This window comes from Osmia lignaria, chromosome 15 (assembly GCF_051020975.1).
Source record: "Osmia lignaria lignaria isolate PbOS001 chromosome 15, iyOsmLign1, whole genome shotgun sequence".
NCBI classification, from domain to species: domain Eukaryota; kingdom Metazoa; phylum Arthropoda; class Insecta; order Hymenoptera; family Megachilidae; genus Osmia; species Osmia lignaria.
This window is the reverse complement of record NC_135046.1, coordinates 10,040,885-10,059,731: the sequence shown is the minus strand read 5'-3', so window position 1 is coordinate 10,059,731 and position 18,847 is coordinate 10,040,885. Positions and strand designations below refer to the sequence as shown.

Genomic DNA, 18,847 nt, shown 5'->3' with positions numbered 1-18,847 from the left:
GACATAGGGGATAAAGTTCTCCACTATTTGCTATAATACCATACCCCATCCTGTATGAATATTTAAAAGGAAAAAGATCATTTTTAAATATTAAATGTTATAAAATTTCACGTCAAATTATTTTATGTAAAATTATTCAATTTCATAATTGGAGAATTCTAATTTGAAGGTTTTAAAATTCAAATTAAAAAATTCTAGAATGCAAATTTTTAAGGTTCAGCATACAAGGTATCCAAAGGTATTAATAATTAATTAAAATTTTGTTTTAATAATCGTCTCAAATTTTAATGGGTAATTCATGTTATTTCACATAATACAACCTACTCCAATGCATGTCTCGATAAATCCTTACAGAGTAATAATCATTCGAGTCACGTAATGTTCCGCTTAACGTTCTGAATTATTAAACAATACCATCAATGTTGCTACGTAAACACACACGAATGCTTCTATACATGGTTACTCATAAAATCAAACGATAAAACAGCAATAGAACGTGTATACCGTTTTACATGTCAATAAAGCTGCTAGTATGCTGCAACTCAAACAGTATAGTTATACTGCAACTGCATTGTCCTTTATCTCGGCAATTTCAACCAGTGCAGCAAAATGTATATATACATAGTGTCGTAAACATATTGAATACAATTTCAAAATTACAGAGTCTCAACATTCAGATTTTAAAACATACAAATCTCAAAACTCGAATATGAAGGTTTGAAAATTTGAAAATTTTTAAAACACGAATTTACAAATTTAATAATTTTTAAGCTCAAATTTCAAAGTTTTAAAAGCTGAATTTGGAGATAAGAATGGGTTTGACAAGTATGTCAAGTTTTTGCCGTGAGGTAAGTTATATTTTTTCTGATAACCTAACCTAACCTATGTATCTTAAGAAATACAAGCGATCCCCAAATTTTATCAACAGTTTTGGATTCGAGGGTCAAAAATCCATAGAATTTACCTCGTTGGGGCCCTAATTGTAGACATTTACCAATTTTCTTTGAATTATGTATATTTAAACTTACTTGAATGTAGGGTTGCGGTTGTTGAGAAGAAGGTGGCGGAGGTGGAAGAGGGCCATCAGTTACCGCTGCATCCTGTTGAGGTGATGTTCTTGGCGGCTCTGAAACATGTAACGTCAAATAATAAATGTCTTTGACTATATTGCTCGTCATTTAATAATGACTTTCTGCTTTGGTCACTTAATATTTTAAATTCATAGTGTTACTCTCGAAGAAATTTTGAAATAACCTCAAAGAGACCTGGAAACGTCGCACCTCGTCTGATCTCCTGTTCTCGTCAATGTTAAACCACGTAACCGGAAGCTGAAAACTTACCTAGCGTACGGAAGACGATCGGTCGACTTCGAAACTTTTTGCCAGCTCTGACGGCGGTGACGACAAGTTGATACTGTGTGTCAGCCCTAAGGCCGCTGAGTGTAACCGCTTCGCTGTTTCCTGCGACCACCGCCACCACCCTGTAACTAACCATCTTGCCATTATGTGTCGGGTTTTGTAGCAGAATCTCGATACTTTATTCGAATCCTTATATTTGAATGCTTAAAAACATATTATCCTCTTTAACTTAATTTTTCTAAGAAATATGAAATTTCATATTCTTCTCAAAAAAAGAACCATTTCTATATTCATTTTAAGAGATGAAAATAGTTAACAAGAAACTGTCAAGAACTCAATATCTCCTGTACGTGGTACTCAATCTCCTTCCCCGACATTTAATTTCCGGGAAAGATTATTTTCTCTGCAAAGCAACCAAGATAAAGAGAAAATAAGAGTACGGAGACGATGCATAATGCGATTTGAAAATGGAATCTCGTTAATGGTCAAAGGTTACGAGCAATACAAACAATAATGAATGTGATACTAATAAACGTTTACCTAGAAATTGCATCTTTAATATCACCAGAGTGTAATCATGCTTTTTTGCTGAAAAATGAATTCAGTGCACAGAAGAGCGCCTCAAAAAATAAGTAATAGGGAAAGGTATGATTAAACGAATTAATTTACATTTGTATGCAATTTTGAATTTATAATTAGGAATGGTAATGAATAATACACCTAGCATTTGTTTATATTTTGTACAACATGGAATTTTCAAACCTACTCGAGAAACTTTAGCACATTATTACTCTGTTTACTAGCAGGAACGTCACACTGTTTATTTTGAAATTATACGTACAGTGCAATTAATAAGATGCTTTGTGACTCACTTTTAGGTGCTTTTCTACAGAACGTATGTTTACGGTGCATAGATTTGGAAAGCTGTGCACTGATTTAACTTCTTCATGGATATCAACACATTCGTTCATAGATTTGAGTACAGTATCGGGCATAGTAGCCTTTCCTAGGGGAAATGGCGTTAGAAGGAAACTAGGGAAGTCTACCATGTTCAGTGCTGTACGTATTTAGGTTTATACTGATATATTCAGAGCTAACTAGATACAGTGGTTCGCACAGATATTTGGACACCACAGTAATTAAACAATTATTATTACAATAAATACTTGAAGCGGGCGTGTAATTTTTCCTAATGTAGTGGTATGTACCTTTATTTATAGGCAGAGAGAAATGTATTAATGCACTAGAGTATGCAATTAATAATAGTGGTGAAGATTATTTTGTAGGAGATGACGAATGGATATTGATAATATAAGATAGATCGTCAATAAGATTCCGAGCAATTTGTAGACCTCTAACACAGAACCTTGAGTTTACGACCCGCTTGTTTACCATTGCTTCGAAAGTGTGATAAATAAACAGAATAGTTGACCTGGAATAAAGTGTTTCTTTGTACTAAGGAAATGTTGATCGAAGAAGTGTTAATTAAAATGGATATAGGTACGTAAAGTTCTGCGATCGTGTCAAAGTTTCTCCTGCACCATTTCTAACAATTAAAATCTGTTTATTATCCGAACATTTTCCCAAGGGAGAATTTCATGCTTATTATTATTTCTCGTTTATTATACAGCCGGTGTTGCTCATTAATAATTCAAAAATTAAGCTTTAACGAGCATTTCGGTAAAGGAAAAGGTTGTTCAGAATCGCCTCAGCTACCCCGTAATTGCTTCGTTGCTTTTTTAAAAATAGAGTTAATACGCTTTTGTACCTTGTCGATATTAACAGGATAATGAGTCCATCCTTGAAGAAGTTAAAACGTTCGGTGCTGATTACTTAATAATTAAACGGTAATGTGAAATGTTGCTACACTATCCTATCGAGGATTCTCGTTAAGCGAATAATTTTTTATGTTGATATTATAATACATCGTATTTGTTAATAATGCTTGCAACTTTGATAGAAAATCTGTATACCTGTCATTGTGTTTCCTGCGCCGCAATAGGAGAAAGCATCAATTAATATCAAGTCCCTCTTAATACTTGACACTGACAGACTGTGATACCAATTGATAAAACAATTCACATAATTCAATTCTAATGTATAATTAACTCCTCACTATTCGCTACGAAAGCAAGGAAACCTGTACTATTCATAAATAGATGAAATTTTAAGAAAGTGTAGAATATAGGCACATACGTGTATCATAGTGAAGTAGATAAAAATATTTTCCAAAAGCGTCGTTTTACACGAACTTATTAATTCAGTATATCAACGTAATTATAAAAATGGTGAATTTTTATCTTCCTTTCCCTTTAAATGAGAGCTTGGAAACACGATAAATTTTCTACTCCTATTTTCGTTAAATGAAGTCTTAAGACGTCATTCGAATTGATCGTATTAAATGAATTTTCGTTTCTCCTCAATGTTCTAACTGAATTCATGAACTGCCTGGAGCATTCGTACTTGGTTTACTACTTTGCTGTCCATATTTGTCCCGCTATAAAATCTAGAAGGAGTTTGCACAATTTAAGATTCTTAGACTGAAAGTTACCTAATGTAAACGTCTCTTCAATCGTGGGTATACGTTGATATACCGATTTGAGAAACTTGTGCATGTGATTCTTTAAAGTTTCATCGCGCACAGGTGCAGTAGGAGAAAGCACATATGAAATATCGAAATCCGGAAACGCACCTGGCATCTGTTGGCTTGTACGTGACGTCGTATTTCTCCACTTGCTCCACTTGGCTGGTGCTCCAAGATACGCGGACAGACGTTGGATTCAGGAACATCACCGTGATATTTTCTGGAACTCCTGGAATACCTGTCACTGAGCCTGAGAAAATAAATAAATAAATATTTATAAATTTGATGATTTTAGAATTTTTCACTGGGAACGTTGAAAAATATTCGAGCCTTTTTAGGTAGATCTATGCATAATAAATATACAATATTTTGTAATAATAATAAATTATAGTGGAATTTATTTATTTTCTTTTAATTTAGGCTCACCGACAAAACCAGCTCCTTGCAGGAATAGTATAGTGGCCCAAAGGACCATGCCGCCTAAATGGCGGACCAGGTATGGACCGCGTATTCTTCCACACACGTGTTTGTTTCCACTTCGGTGTCCTCTCAGAGACGTGCGTTTCTCTGCCTTGTATATAGCTCTCTGATAGTCTGGACATGCACCTCTCTGATGACTGGGGCTCATTTAGCATCCTCTGCCGTGCTGCATTCTTCTTCCTTCATTACGCCATAACCACTAGGAAAAGGAGAATCCAAAAACTCATAAGTAGTTTATTTCAGGTACGTACAAGAAATTGCCCATAGGGCATCGGGAGTGCCCAAATGCTCGTGTGATGCCCCGAACGCCTCTGCCTATTTTTATTACTTAGAAAAACATTATATTTGCAAGTGAAAGAGGTATTAATGATCTCTTAGAAATTTCTTAATTAGTATATACATACCGTTACAGCAGGATGATCCTTCAGGATCTCCGTGTAGCACATTGTACTTGCATCTCGTTGTTCAGATGACACTTGAAGAAAGTCATTCCAATGGTTTCTGTAACAGAAATCAATCATTTTTATATTATTTTATAATTTATAGAATACAATAGCCTCCCTAATACAAAGTCTAGTATAATTATTTTCACAATATTATATACAACTAGGTAAACAACAAAATTCCTAATTATATGGGTAAATTCCTATGGAAAATCAAACATTACCCAAGTAGGGTTCATTTGGTAATGAACGTGTTAATTAGACTCGCCTAAGGCTAAGTTTACACGGGGCAAGTAGTCGGTCCAGTAGTTCTCGCCCATATCAAGGGCCAAGGAAGAGGGAAGGTATTTAAACGGACTATCTTCCATGCCTGGAGGGCTATTTGCCCAATGTAAATTCAAGCTAAAACCGGCGTGCCATCCCGTATGCGCTAGGTGCATCCTTTCCTCTCTGCCATCCCAGAACTTCCTGCGAGGCACGCACAGTATTGCACATAAATTTAGCGCCGCTGGTGCATTGCACGAAGTCAAGAACCTCGGTTACCAGATGCATACAAAGGGGAATCAATGTAAACCGCAAACCTCATTTGTTGCTCGAAGGCATGCTGCCAGCTGGCTGGTCAGTTTAGGCTTCGATGTTTTCGTTGGCACAGCGCGCTCGTGCGCGTGGCACGCAATCCGGAAAGGTCAACACCCACCCAATCCACCCTCCTATTAACGATTTGTATCGCGTTCACACGCAAATTGCCATCGAACCTACCGATTGTTATCGTTCGCTTGCTAATAACTGGTCTATTTGGAAGTAGCAGCTGTTTCTCACCTTGGTATCGGCCAATTTCCATCTTACTTTGTCTTTCTTATCGTAATCGCCTTGTGAGTACAGAGAACATGTTACTGTCCCAAAAGTATCGCGATATGATAGTTTGACTTTTGTTCGACGCGTTCGGACCCCGGGATAAGAGTTACAAATATTAAAATTAAAAAATTTCTAATTTTCAAAATTTTAGAATTCTATAAATTTGGATTTTCAAAATTTCAATATTCCAAAATTTCCGGAATTTTAAAATATTAAAATTCACCATATTTTCTAGATACCTTCCTAGAAAATAACACAGTAAATAAATACTGTTTATTCGGAAAATTATATTCAAGAATTTCCTGCAATATTACTTCCTAAAATAAATTAATAATACATATTCTGTACAATATTTAGGAGATACTTTGAATAATAAATACGTTAGAATCAATACTCAGCTAGCATGTCCTTTACTGCTGTCAAAGAGGCACAACCACAAGGTTTTCATTTGATTCCTAGATTGATAACATCTTGAGAGTTTTGAAGTTTTCACAAATGAAATACTTAATCTTTTAACAAATTGTTTGAATGAAAAACGAGAACGATGCAAATGAAATTCTTGTCTGAACTCGTAAAGATTTCAATTACATTATCGGTACTTTCTTCACCTGTATAGGTACACAGACGGTTAGAAGAACGGAAACAGTTACGGATTCTCTGCATTGCGGTAAATTCCACTTCGTCCGAATACGGACATTTGATAAGATCAGGGAAATTCCAAAGGGAAATTTAAAATTCCTAGTAATACGTATCTTGAATAAAATTGCATGTGAGAACACGACGAACCAAAATAATGCTATATTTTAAATTTTAAATAAATGCATATATGAATATCAAATTGAATTAATTATAATTAATAATAATAATATGCAAGGTTATCAAAGTTGCATGCATAATTTTTACACGAAAGGATTTATTTAATAAGAGTAAAATTTAGAAAATTAAAATAATAAGAAATACAAAATTAAAATTGGGGCTCTCTCCATGGTCCGCAGTTTAATGGTTAAAGAAAATTTGCAATATTTTATAAAATAAAATTCATAATTATAAATATTTAAAAATATAAGAATTTCACAGTAGATTTTCATCTGTTACACAATATTTGAAAGGCATTGTGCCTAAATTTACAAATAAAAGGCGGATGGAAACGGAGGGCACTTAAATGTAAAACGGAAAGACATTGATCGCTCTTTCCGGCAATTTTCCCCTCTCGTCGACTTTAAGGCAATTACTGAAATTAGACCTCCTTTTGTGACAGCTACCTCTTGAACAATGAATCCATTACATTTCAAATGTCAATGGCTTAATTTTTAAATTTCGAAACCATCTTTTTCAACAAAATGTATCAAAAAGCTCAGGTCTTTTATATTCATTCTTCTCTGTGAAGTACATTCACATATTTAAGTATCCATTAGTAGGGATTAAAACTGTGTTTCATCATTTTGTCCGTCACTGTGTATTTATCTGCAACTACATCTCAATTTAGATTTGAATTATTTCAACAAATAATCTGTTTTTCTAAAAACCAAGTGTTTCTCCGAGTAACGCGCGATTCGTTATACAAGTCTCAACGGATTAAAATATACAAAATTCATTCTTGGTCGTGCGCAAGCACACCGGCACGGAATTATTTACACGGTAAACAAAGGGATGTCGTGAAACAATGCTTATGAAAACATTGCGTCAGAGAAATTACGTACGATGCGATACTTCGCACCGAGTGCTGTTCTGCTGTCTATATAAAACTTCGTTATACATTCGCAATTAATCCTTGTTTCAACGCCAACGGATTGTTGATACACGGAAATTAATGCAGCATTCTCTGTGACAATTATAACAAACTGTAGAGAATGCATTTAATCTTAATAATACATTTTGCAGCAGTTGATTAAAGCATTCATACTTTTAATTAATTTACTCGGCTGTTTCATTAAGCACAGTATGTGGTTGTTTTGTGACTGATGTAGCGATCGTTTGAAGGGTCATTTCAATCAATAAAATTTTGAAATTTTTGAAATTGAGATTTTTGAAAAATTTGGAAATTTTGATGTTTTTTAATTTTTCCTTAAAAAGCATTTGTGAGAAATTTCTGCAGTCATTTTAAATAAATTTAATTTTTCAATTTGATGTTCTGAATAGTTTTCAGTACTTTTATCTCATCAAACTGCGTCAGACTGTTGACATTCCGAAATCGGAAAATTTATTTTCACAGAACTGTGAATGGAATGTTTCAAAGAAGAAAAAACATTTGGCGTCAGCTGCGAAACCTTCCTTTTTCCCCTGTCGATTTATTCAAGTTGCTTACGGTATTCGGTTCAGGAATCCTTTGGGATTTCGTTTTATGCTTCCCAGAAGTCTTCTGCTCTAACTTGGATCGAAAAAGTAATTCCCTTTTGACTGAGTCAGGGCTAAAATCGAACGTAAATTATACAACTCGACTGAATTGCTTTCCGAAACTTTATTCAAGCATCTGAATTAGTCCTTGGATAGGGAACTATAACGAAAGGGGATAATTTAACTTTAATTTTAGACTCCATCGTTTCGATTTTTTCAAATTCTTAACTATTACACAGAAGAAGTTATTTTTATATAATTAGGTAAATTAAAGTATTCTTTCTTTTTGAATAGAAATAAAATTTTATTTTTATAGAAAACGCAATTGGAACGAAGCTTTTCGAAGACACACTGACTTAATACCATTATCTCTTCCGGTCACTCAGAGAAAGCTCAAGCTTCACTTTCTACCGGAAGTAATCTGCCGTGGTCTGCACGACAGACAAATAAAGGATCTCCTCAACATTTCCGTTCCTTAATCGTCCAGATTTTACTCTTTCGGCTGAAAGCACGGCCGATGCCAAGGAAACGTTTAACCAACTTGTAAATGGCTGACTTTCGCTTTCTTTGGTATTTCTAGCCATGAAGCTCTTCACGAAAACTTGAAGAGTACACTTGAGTCATCTTGTGTATAGAGTGTTTCAAAGTTTCAATTTCAAACCGATAAAATTCCAAAATTTCGAGATTTTTAAATCTTGAATTGGAAGAAAAATAATAAAGTCCATGTGTCGATTTCAATTGTAACAAATTTTAATTAAATCACTGGGGCAATTTCAATTTAATTACTCTTTTATAGGACGTTTTTATAAGGAAACTTTCTTAAGTACCTGTATTAATTATAGGTATTCTAAAGTCACTTGTACACATTGGATAACACATTATAAAATTGCATGAAAACCCTGGTTACCTTAAAATCCTGTCACCAAGGAGATGGCACGTGTAACCACTTACACAAGATACGAAAGCCTCGTTTCGTCATCAGGTTTGAAGATTAGTTTTCAAGTACAGCTTATTGAACAGATAGCAGGTACTTATATTCTTTTCACTTAGATTTGCTGAACCACTCAGCAAATTAAACAATTAGAAAGTTTAAATTTGATGTAAGTAAAGAGGTCGTTTTACCTCTTTCTTTCCCGCCAATAGTTTTGTTCTCAGGTCTAAATCAGGACTTTAAGCTTCGTATAATAATTTATAGTTTTATAAATCAAATTGTATGAATCTTTTCATTTCATAGGTATTCCGAGTCTGCAGCTGTTAGCTATAATTATCTCGTCTTTCCAATCATTGGTATTGACAGTGTATATTCTGAGCCTCAGCTTGGATAAACTTACTTACGTAATGATCAAGTTTACATGATTGGAACGTAGGTAAATTACATGGAATTGGACAATTTACGTAATTCGAATTTTATTAATAAAACAGGTCGGTTATTTTTTAAATAGCAATTATTAACCCTCGGACATTACTTCTATAAATTTTCTTCAATTTTAAAATTTTCCAATTTTCCAATTTGGATTTTGAAATTTGCATTTTCGAATTTTTATGAGATTAATGCAGTGTTAGAATTGAAGGAAACCTTTTAACACAGTTTAATTATAAAGAGACACAAACATCCTCAGTACAAAATTAATTTCACCCACAGTTAATTATTAAACTATTATAAATACACACCTGTTTCCACTTTTATTTAAATTAATTTAAGAAATATCTTTTCAATGTCAATGCGAAACCTATTGTTATACTTTAACAATGGAAGATACCGAAGTACAGAAGATTTGTATGGACGCTCCGAGGCAGCACCATTTACTGGCTTCTGCGTCTCCGAGTGCCCTTCTGCGCGTACTTTTTTCGTTCGGCACCAGAAGAAAGTGCTATTTCTGCTGGCGGGGAAAACCACTTCCCCGGGAGATATGCAAGGGTATGGTAATGGAAGCTCGAAGAACTCGCGCGAGAGCTGACGTTACGAGAAATTGCGTGCTTGTATAGCTAAGTTTTCTCCGGAAATAGGAGGAATAACTTCCCTCGATTTCGATTCCGATGAAAATACCGATTCCTCCTTAACGAGTGCTACTCTGTCGAAGGAATAAAATAGATATTGTAGCCTACACGGCTACCGGGGTCCGGGCTGAACGAAAACAGTGAATACCACTAGTGTATGATTTAAAAAAAAGTATATATTTCACTGAGTATTGATACAGAGTCACAACTCGTCTTATCACTAAAGGCTGGTTCAGACGCGGCTAGTACATAGTTTAGTCGAGTGGCGAGTAGTTTAGTGTATGGACACTAGAGTTTAGTCGAGTAGTTTAGTAAAACGGTTTAGTCGAGTCGATCCGTTTCATTGGATTTCTCTGGTCGAGTAGGCTTCCCCCACCACTAACTAGGCTTGCCCCACCACTAACTAGGTTTCCGAACAGACCTGTCCGGACCCATTTCTTTAGTCAAGCGATGTATCTTGTACTCTCGATTTCCAAAGCTCAACTGTACTAGTCCGGACACTTTTCTATGCACTAAACGGTTTAGTAGTAAGTAGCTACTCCCCACTCGACTAAATTACTAGCCGTGTCTGAACCAGCCTTAAGAGGTCCGTGGCCCTTTTTATCTTCGCGGGAGGTCTTAGGCCAGTGCGAGTGGTAGGGTAGGAGGGTCTTTCGCGCAAGCGCACTGGGGTGGTCAAAGTAGCGGAGGTGCACGCACGTAAGGTGGTGAGGGCGCTAGCCTGGTGGCCGCTCGGTACACTACCTCTCTTAAGGCTGGTTCAGACACGGCTAGTAATTTAGTCGAGTGGGGAGTAGCTACTTACTACTAAACCGTTTAGTGCATAGAAAAGTGTCCGGACTAGTACAGTTGAGCTTTGGAAATCGAGAGTACAAGATACATCGCTTGACTAAAGAAATGGGTCCGGACAGGTCTGTTCGGAAACCTAGTTAGTGGTGGGGGAAGCCTACTCGACCAGAAAAATCCAATGAAACGGATCGACTCGACTAAACCGTTTTACTAAACTCTAGTGTCCATACACTAAACTACTCGCCACTCGACTAAACTACTAGCCGCGTCTGAACCAGCCTTTAGGAGCAGAGACCCGTCTTGTCCATAAAACGATAGGTCCGTGGCCCTTTTTATCATCGCGGGAGGTCTTGGGCCAGTGCGAGTGGTAGGGTAGGAGGGTCTTTCGCGCAAGCGCACTGGGGCGGTCAAAGTAGCGGGGGTGCACGCACGTAAGGTGGTTAGGGCGCTAGTCTGGTGGCCGCTCGGTATACTACCTCTCTTACGCAGTGCGCTACAATATGTTTTTGAAGTCAACTTGTAACGTACCAATGCTTCATCATTATCTTTATTTATCTCCTCGACGACTTAAATGTGGTTCGAAACTCGTAACAAATATAACTTCTCTCCATGGTTTTCTGCCACAGAGGGACTATAAGTGGAAGAAAATAAGTTATACCCTGTATAGATCGAGTGAAAGATCTCTGGAGGATGGTGTATCATGCGGAATGACCTTGGTGAACTTTTCTTGCGGAAAAATTGCATGGATATTCCTCGAAGCACCCTCAGAATTTTCTTTATGCAACGGGCAATATGAAGGTGCAGTTTACTGTCTGAACGTGAGAACAAAGTAACCTTGCGTGGAATATACCTGCCACTTGGGGATACTGTTATTATACCCCCTTTTACTACACTTGCTCCACCCTTCGAGGAATGAGTGCAAGTATTTTGAAAAATTTTTGAAACTTGGGAAGAGAAGTTTGGAAACCTTGGATAATTTGGGAAAGGATATGGCAGGGTAAAATGGTGAAAAGTGTCCTTGAGCCGATTTTATTGAGCTATGCAACATTTAATAGCTTATTAAAAAAGAAACATTGTACACGAAGTTTAAACTCTGTATCTCAACTGGGAGGGTAGTTAGAGGGTAAAATCGAAAAAATGGTTTTTGCCATATTTTCACTATTTATTGGTATTCAAAAAATCTGAAAAAATGCACAATCATAAAGAAACATATTTAGGATATTCTAGAATTTTTTCAGATTGTTTGAATACCAATAAATAGGGAAAATATGGTAAAAACCGTTTTTTTTAAATTTTATTCTCTAACTACCCTCCCGGTTGTGATACTGGGTTGAAACTTGGTGTATAATGGTTTTTTTTAATGAGCTATTAAATGCTGCATAGCTCAATAAAATCGGCTCAAAGGCACTTTTGACCATCTTACCCTGCTATACCCTTTTACTAGTTTAAAATATTTGGAAAGTTTAAAAAAACTTAAATACTATTGGAATATCTGGCTTGCATCACAGTTAAAAATACTACATCGTATGCTATTTCATAATACCTGTATCATATTTTTATTACTACTAAATTGATTTTTTTTGTAACGTCCATAAATATTCCAGTGGGGTGCGCAGGGTAATTCTGAATATAAAAAAACAATTTACAGGCATATTTCCTTAGAAAAATATATTGAAAAAATATGATAATATTTTATTCCGCAGAAAAGTATAAGGAAAAAAAAGTGGCACAGTTCGGGCTGATGATAAAGGGTTTCATATGTGGTAGGATGGAAATACGTGTGCAACGAACTGTTATGTGAATTTCGCCTAAGGGTTAGAGGGATTTTTATGGATCGCATAAATTCACGTTGTACGATCGGTCTTTTAGTTTCTTTGCTGTGCAAGCCTGATCCTGTCCCTTGAGTATACACCTTGAACGGTGTCAATCCAAGCCAGAGCAATGCTTTCGTAGAACATTTACGAGTGACAACTAATCTTCTGTCCCTATATTTTGTTTACCCCTGACACGTACCCCATCAAATCTGGTATTACGTATGCAGCCTCGGTATTACAAGATAAAGATCTTGTAAAGCTTCTGGCTAATCCTTTGATAAGTTCAAAGCACATGCATGCATTGAGTATCTATCTTCAAGTATTTTTTTTTTTTTTTTTTTTTTTTTTAATAAAGCATATATGTTATAGTGAAATCTGAAGATTTAAAGAATTTTGTCACCTCCACTCGTCATTTGCATAGATAAATTACAATATGATCCAGATCACCTATACTACCTGTATTATGTGATGCATATTTTATACACCCACCCTTCCTACAGATACATTCAACACAATACCAATAATTTTTCTATTTATATTATAATGTTATAAATTTTATAGTATTCCAATATTTTCTTTTATGTTATAAATTTTATAGTATTTCAATATTTTTTTCAAAATTTCTTTTAACCTTCGAGGACGGACCATGGAGAGAATCCAAATTTTAATTTAATTCTCTATTTCATATTATTTTCATTTTCTAAATTTTCACTCTTTGGTTTGCGATTGATCAAAACTTTGCTGTTTAAGGGTTAATTATCCTGAAATTATATTTTATACAAAATAAAAGAAATAAAATAAGGAAGTTATTTATTTTTATATCGTTGAAAGTACTATAGGATTCCAATATCATAAAACTGATCACACAATAAATATTACAGAATCGTACCGACATTAATCCTTAAAGAACGAAAAGAAACAAAGTAAGAGGAGCATGTCAAACAACGTGTATCAAGTCCAGTATTGATTACTTATTTTCATATTGCGCTCTACTATCATTATTTCCCCGAGGGCTTGTAAAGTTACGATTCCTAAACGTGTCGAAAGAATTCCAGGAAGAAGAATGTATGAATTGTCAAGCCCAAGGGCGACCATGTTTTCCTGAAAGATATGGATGTTCTTCTGAACGATTGTTCCTTCATTGATCAAACAACTTTTATCGACATTTTTCATCTTTTTAGGAGCATTTTTGTTCGTCATCCATCTGAAAAGTATGCACGGAATGAAATGGAACTGAGAGAATGTTAAATCACTGGAAATATTGAAATTTATGTGTACAGATGTCTTGAAAAGGAAGAAAACATAATCTAATTTAGAAAGTAAATAATTTTGCAAGATTTTTCTTTCTCTTATTTGCTGCTAATTTGAATCATTCTAATTAATCATTCGTTACTCAATCTTACCTTTTTACGTTGAAACCAAAATTGTGTCTTAAAAAACATTAAATTATTATACTAAATTTTACTATTGAAAAGGAAGAAGTCAATGGCACTTTGAAACGTTGATCAAATTACATAATATTGCATCTGGTTGATTAAAAGCGGTATTACGAAAGCAGCTATTTAACCAGAAATTACTCGTCACGATCAGAATTTCTAATTCACTTTCACGTCATATACGTCGAGATATGTTACATACGAGACGTTTACATCGGTGTACGTAACAATATTACCATAATTCACCGTAACCTTGTTACTCGCACGAGCAACTATGTATAAACTTGTTTACTTGTTTAAAATTTCAAGAATTTGAAAAATAATATGCAAATTGTAACAGCAACTTGCATGGTCTACATTTTCAAGTAAATTATCTACATCGAACAAGAACTCGTTTGTCTTTTAACTTTCCCAAGTAAGTAAATTTTAATGCTAATCCGACACGGTGTCGGCCTAGTTGTCGTGTGACACATGTTATCCAACATAATCGCGTAGAGGCAGACGAGGTCGTATACGCTTCCAATACTTACATATGTATGTACATACGTTTTAAAGTGGACACTACGTCACAGGTGACCAGAATGCTTACGCTCGTTTTCCTTACAACAATCAATATTATCGATCCGACTGGCATGAATGTCAATCCGTGTCACGGAAACATATTTTCTAATTTATTCCCTTGTTTCATGAGGTACATATTACTAATCATGAGAAAAGACAAATTTTTCATCAGACATTTGCAACAATAATTTATTCCATATATGTATATATATATACATATTACTAATCATGAGAAAAGACAAATTTTCGCACGATGAAACAAGGGAATAATTTTTCGTCAGACATTTGTAACATTAAATTATTCCATAATGATTTATTGAAGAAAAAACTAAAATTTGTTTAAAATTTATTTCTTCTATAATAAAAACAGAAGCAATAATTCTATTTATAGTTAAAAATATTAATAAATAAAAATTCAAATAAATAGAAAATCTAATTAAATTAATAGGAATAATTTTTGCAAATGTAGAGAAAAAAAAATTTCATTATGGAATAATTTAATATTGCAAATGTCTGATGAAAAATTTGTCTTATATACAGGGTGTTTCGTTTAAAACAGTCCACCTAAATATCTCTATCTCTGAAAATACAAAAAATGTTTCTGACGTAATCTAAATGGTATCAAAAGACAAATCAGATGGAAGAACCGTTTTTTATAAATTGTAATTTTTTAATCGTTTTTTTTGAGGTCACTCGTGTTTAAATTGTAGAGTCCACGGTCACTTCAAGGTCGTGCTATTAAACATGGATAATATTTGCTATAACATACAACAACAAAAAATGTGTGTACATACGTAAAAAACACGAGTGACTTAGAAAAAACGATTAAAAAATTACAATTTATAAAAAACGATCCTTCCATCTGATTCCTCTTTTGAAACCATTTAGATTACGTCAGAAACATTTTTTGTATTTTCAGAGATAGAGGGAATATTTAGGTGGCCTGTTTTAAACGAAACACCCTGTATATATACAATTTTATAATCATGGATTTTCTATCTTTAAAGAGTTAATCGATCATGAACGTATTGAAAGCAATCGGCGCGAATTAACCCTCCGCACAAATGGAACAATGATCGCCAAACGTTACTGACCTTAATACGTCGGATTCGCAACGGATTCGTCTCTGACGGACCGCAATTTTATATCTCACTGATTCGCTTTTATATTTTTGTTCAGAAAGTGTCGATTGAAACGCGGCTTTCAAAGGAAAATGGCACGAGGACAGCTGTGCGCCGATTTTAAAGGAGCGTCGCGGTTAATTTCAATCTTTTCAAAGACCCCCACGCACGGGCAAGCTTTCGAACAATCCCTTTTTGAGCAGCGCGATGTCTCATCAGCGGTGCATTAGCACGAAAATTGAAATCTCCCTCTGCGTTCCGTAAAAAACGTGGTTCGATTGTAACGCGACATCGTCAATTCCGCAATTTGTTCACGCGATACCGCGTGATTGGACATTTATCATCGACACACGCGATATGACGTGAGGGGACATTCGAGTAGATGATATCGCGCGGGCGACAATAAACGCGACTTTTTCAACCCTGATTGTTCCAAAAAATCAATGGAATTTTATTTGAAAAGTAAAAAATAAAATTTACTCTGTAACCTTGAGATGACCTTGGTCCCAAAATTCTAATTAATTCAATATAATATTAAAGAAGTGCTTTCTATGTTACCATTATTAGTAGCTGTCTGAAATCGTAATTGGAGCGATAACTATGATAAATGACTATTTCATGAACACATAACAGTTAATTAACAAAATTTCATTTTTTCCCACCCTGTAGTGCAGTCAGGCTAACTTTCCAGGGGACTAAAAAAGTTTTCTCCCCCCGTCATGCGTAACTGACAGGAATTGATGAGCTGCTTCAACTAGGGGAGAGCCGCAAATGAGGATCCTTTGTTTTACCTCGAAATTGTGTAAACAATAAACAACGGTGAAAGGGATGATTCATAAAAAGCGTTGATAGGAAAGCCCGAAGTTCGGTATTTGATTTGAAGGAGTCCATTAGTAGATAACAAACTTTGGTAAATTATGTAACAATTGGAAGTCTCGAGTTTCGGTTTGATGTGCCATAAGTGGTATTTCGTTATTCTTTATATCATGTAATTGTACTAGAATTCTTACGTTCCGAAATTGGATATTCGACGAGCAAGAACATTGTACGTTGCAATCCACAATCAGCCATTTTGTATTAGAGATATTTACGGGGGATTTGTATGGTCATTTTTAGAATATTTTAAGCTTCAATGTGATGTGCTATAAATAGTATTTTGAGATACTTTTATGTCATCAAACTGTGTTCGACTTTTGCTGTTCCATAATCGTTCATTTGACACGTGAAAATATGAATTTCTATAAAATTGTAAAATTACATGAAATTTAATTGGAATTTATCTAGTAATTTTACGTTCTGTTCTATTTTCTGATTTGACTATGATCTCATTAAATATGCAATGAATATTTTAACATATTAAATATCATAATTTTATATCTAATGTACTTGAATAGTACATGAACAAGGAAAAGAGACTTTTTAAAAATAATTTTACAAGTATATTATTAAAAATAAAAAATAGGGAATCGTTAAATTGTCGCTTATATACACGTTCAGCTATAAAACATCCTAGAATAAAAAGAATATAAGATATAACATAGGTTGAAGACGAGAAAAAGATCTCCTCTGTTCAAACTCACCTTCGAAGCGTTGGAATCCGTAGTGGCGGTTCTTCTTTTCTGGAAAGCTTCTTGCGGAAAACAAAACCAGGACAAGAGACCAGAAAAATGAGAACTTGTATTCGAGCACTGTCACGTTTTTGTATTGGATCGTTGTTTCGATCACTTCTTCTATTCACTAGAAACTATCTCGTCATCACGAGGATTTCGATTGTTATCACTGAAGATCGATTATTGCTTCCTTTCTATTATAACAGTTAGGGATTTCTGAAATTGATGATTTAATAATTCAGTTTGATTGTATGTATGCAAAAGTTTCGTTTTGAATTGCAAAACACGTTGGAACTTTAATTATTAATAATAAACATCTAATGTCTCTAAGAAATAAATTAATCATGCATATTAATAGTGTACTTTAATTAAGTGTAGTAATAGTTACTAATAATAAATTCTGATTTATCCTTCGGTTATTAATAATCAAGTCAACTGATATAATCTGTTTGCTATTAATAATAAATTCTAATTAACTCTAATGTACTATAAACAAACTTTACCAACAATCAATAATAACAAACTGAAATTCTAATTATTCAAATTTCAAGTATACACTGTATACCAATTCCGGGTCATTTTGACACTAATACTGAATTATTTCTTTTTCTGTGTACAATACACGTTGGGTTAAACTAATACTGCATTCATTGTACAAACGTTATTCATCCCCTATTAATACCCTAAATTATATCTAAAACTGTTTTAATCCACGATTAAATCTACTAAAAAATGAGAAGATCGCGTGCGAAATAGAAACAATACTCCTGTTTACGTTCAAATAAAAGTGACTTCGCGAAAAAGAACTGCATCCTTTAAACGATGAACCTACGTGAGACCGTTTCGTGTCACATGCGATGGCAAAATTTCAGCGCACCTCCCTGACCAGGTGGAAAAATGTTATAGGTCAGCTTCCGCGAAAAAAAAAAATGGGAAATGTCAGAGAATTAATCAAATCACAAATGCCCGACTTACGTCGTTGACACTGGTTCTAGGAAAATGCACGAGAACTCGCGAAACGAGAAGGTTTCAGAATTGAACCGAACCGATATTGCTTCACGAATTAATTGAACGTCACTCGCTAGATACTTCGATGTCGAACGTACAGGTGAATCGGTGTTGCACTTTTTTGAAAATACACACGGGAAAAACCGTGGACGGAGGAGAAATAGTACGCGCGCGTAACGCCTGCTACGGAGGAAGCGGAAACACTGAACGCTAGGGGTTTGCCGCTCGTCAGGCGGCCTCGACTAGGAGCTAACCATAAGGTTAACCAGGGCTGCTGGTGGGGTATTGGTAGGGGATGGTACGCGAGTGTCGGAGAGTCTCACTGCATGGAGCCACCTGTCGAGGAGTAACGTTTATTAGAAAACAATACAGTAGGATCAACTCCTAATCTTGTTTAGATTTGCAATTATCTATAACGATAACTAACTGATAACATTAATCCTTGAAATCCAAATT

The 18,847-nt window shown here is 34.9% G+C and overlaps 1 protein-coding gene and 1 long non-coding RNA gene across 10 annotated transcripts in view; one reads left to right on the top strand and one right to left on the bottom strand.

The window, feature by feature from the left end:
• Positions 1-18,847, bottom strand: part of LOC117600202 (uncharacterized) — a 41,320-nt gene that overhangs the window by 17,293 nt on the left and 5,180 nt on the right. Inside the window, exons 1-8 of one of the 9 annotated variants that reach the window (XM_076692540.1) lie at positions 18,359-18,647; positions 17,354-17,599; positions 4,827-4,923; positions 4,369-4,621; positions 4,051-4,192; positions 3,332-3,346; positions 1,341-1,486; positions 1,029-1,126 (exon numbers count right to left, since the gene is read on the bottom strand). In XM_076692540.1, coding sequence (XP_076548655.1) covers positions 1,029-1,126; positions 1,341-1,486; positions 3,332-3,346; positions 4,051-4,192; positions 4,369-4,570 — 603 coding nt within the window. In that variant the 5' untranslated portion in view covers positions 4,571-4,621; positions 4,827-4,923; positions 17,354-17,599; positions 18,359-18,647. Of the gene's footprint in view, positions 1-1,028; positions 1,127-1,340; positions 1,487-3,331; positions 3,347-4,050; positions 4,193-4,368; positions 4,622-4,826; positions 4,924-17,353; positions 17,710-18,215; positions 18,648-18,847 lie in introns of those variants that run through there. The other 8 variants (XM_034315275.2, XM_034315277.2, XM_034315278.2 and 5 more) reach the window with 8 other exon arrangements.
• LOC117600214 (uncharacterized) lies at positions 1,345-4,140 on the top strand. The gene is made up of 5 exons (XR_004580419.2): positions 1,345-1,482; positions 1,659-2,003; positions 2,237-2,493; positions 2,579-2,858; positions 4,003-4,140. It is a non-coding gene; the product is annotated as an uncharacterized LOC117600214 (long non-coding RNA).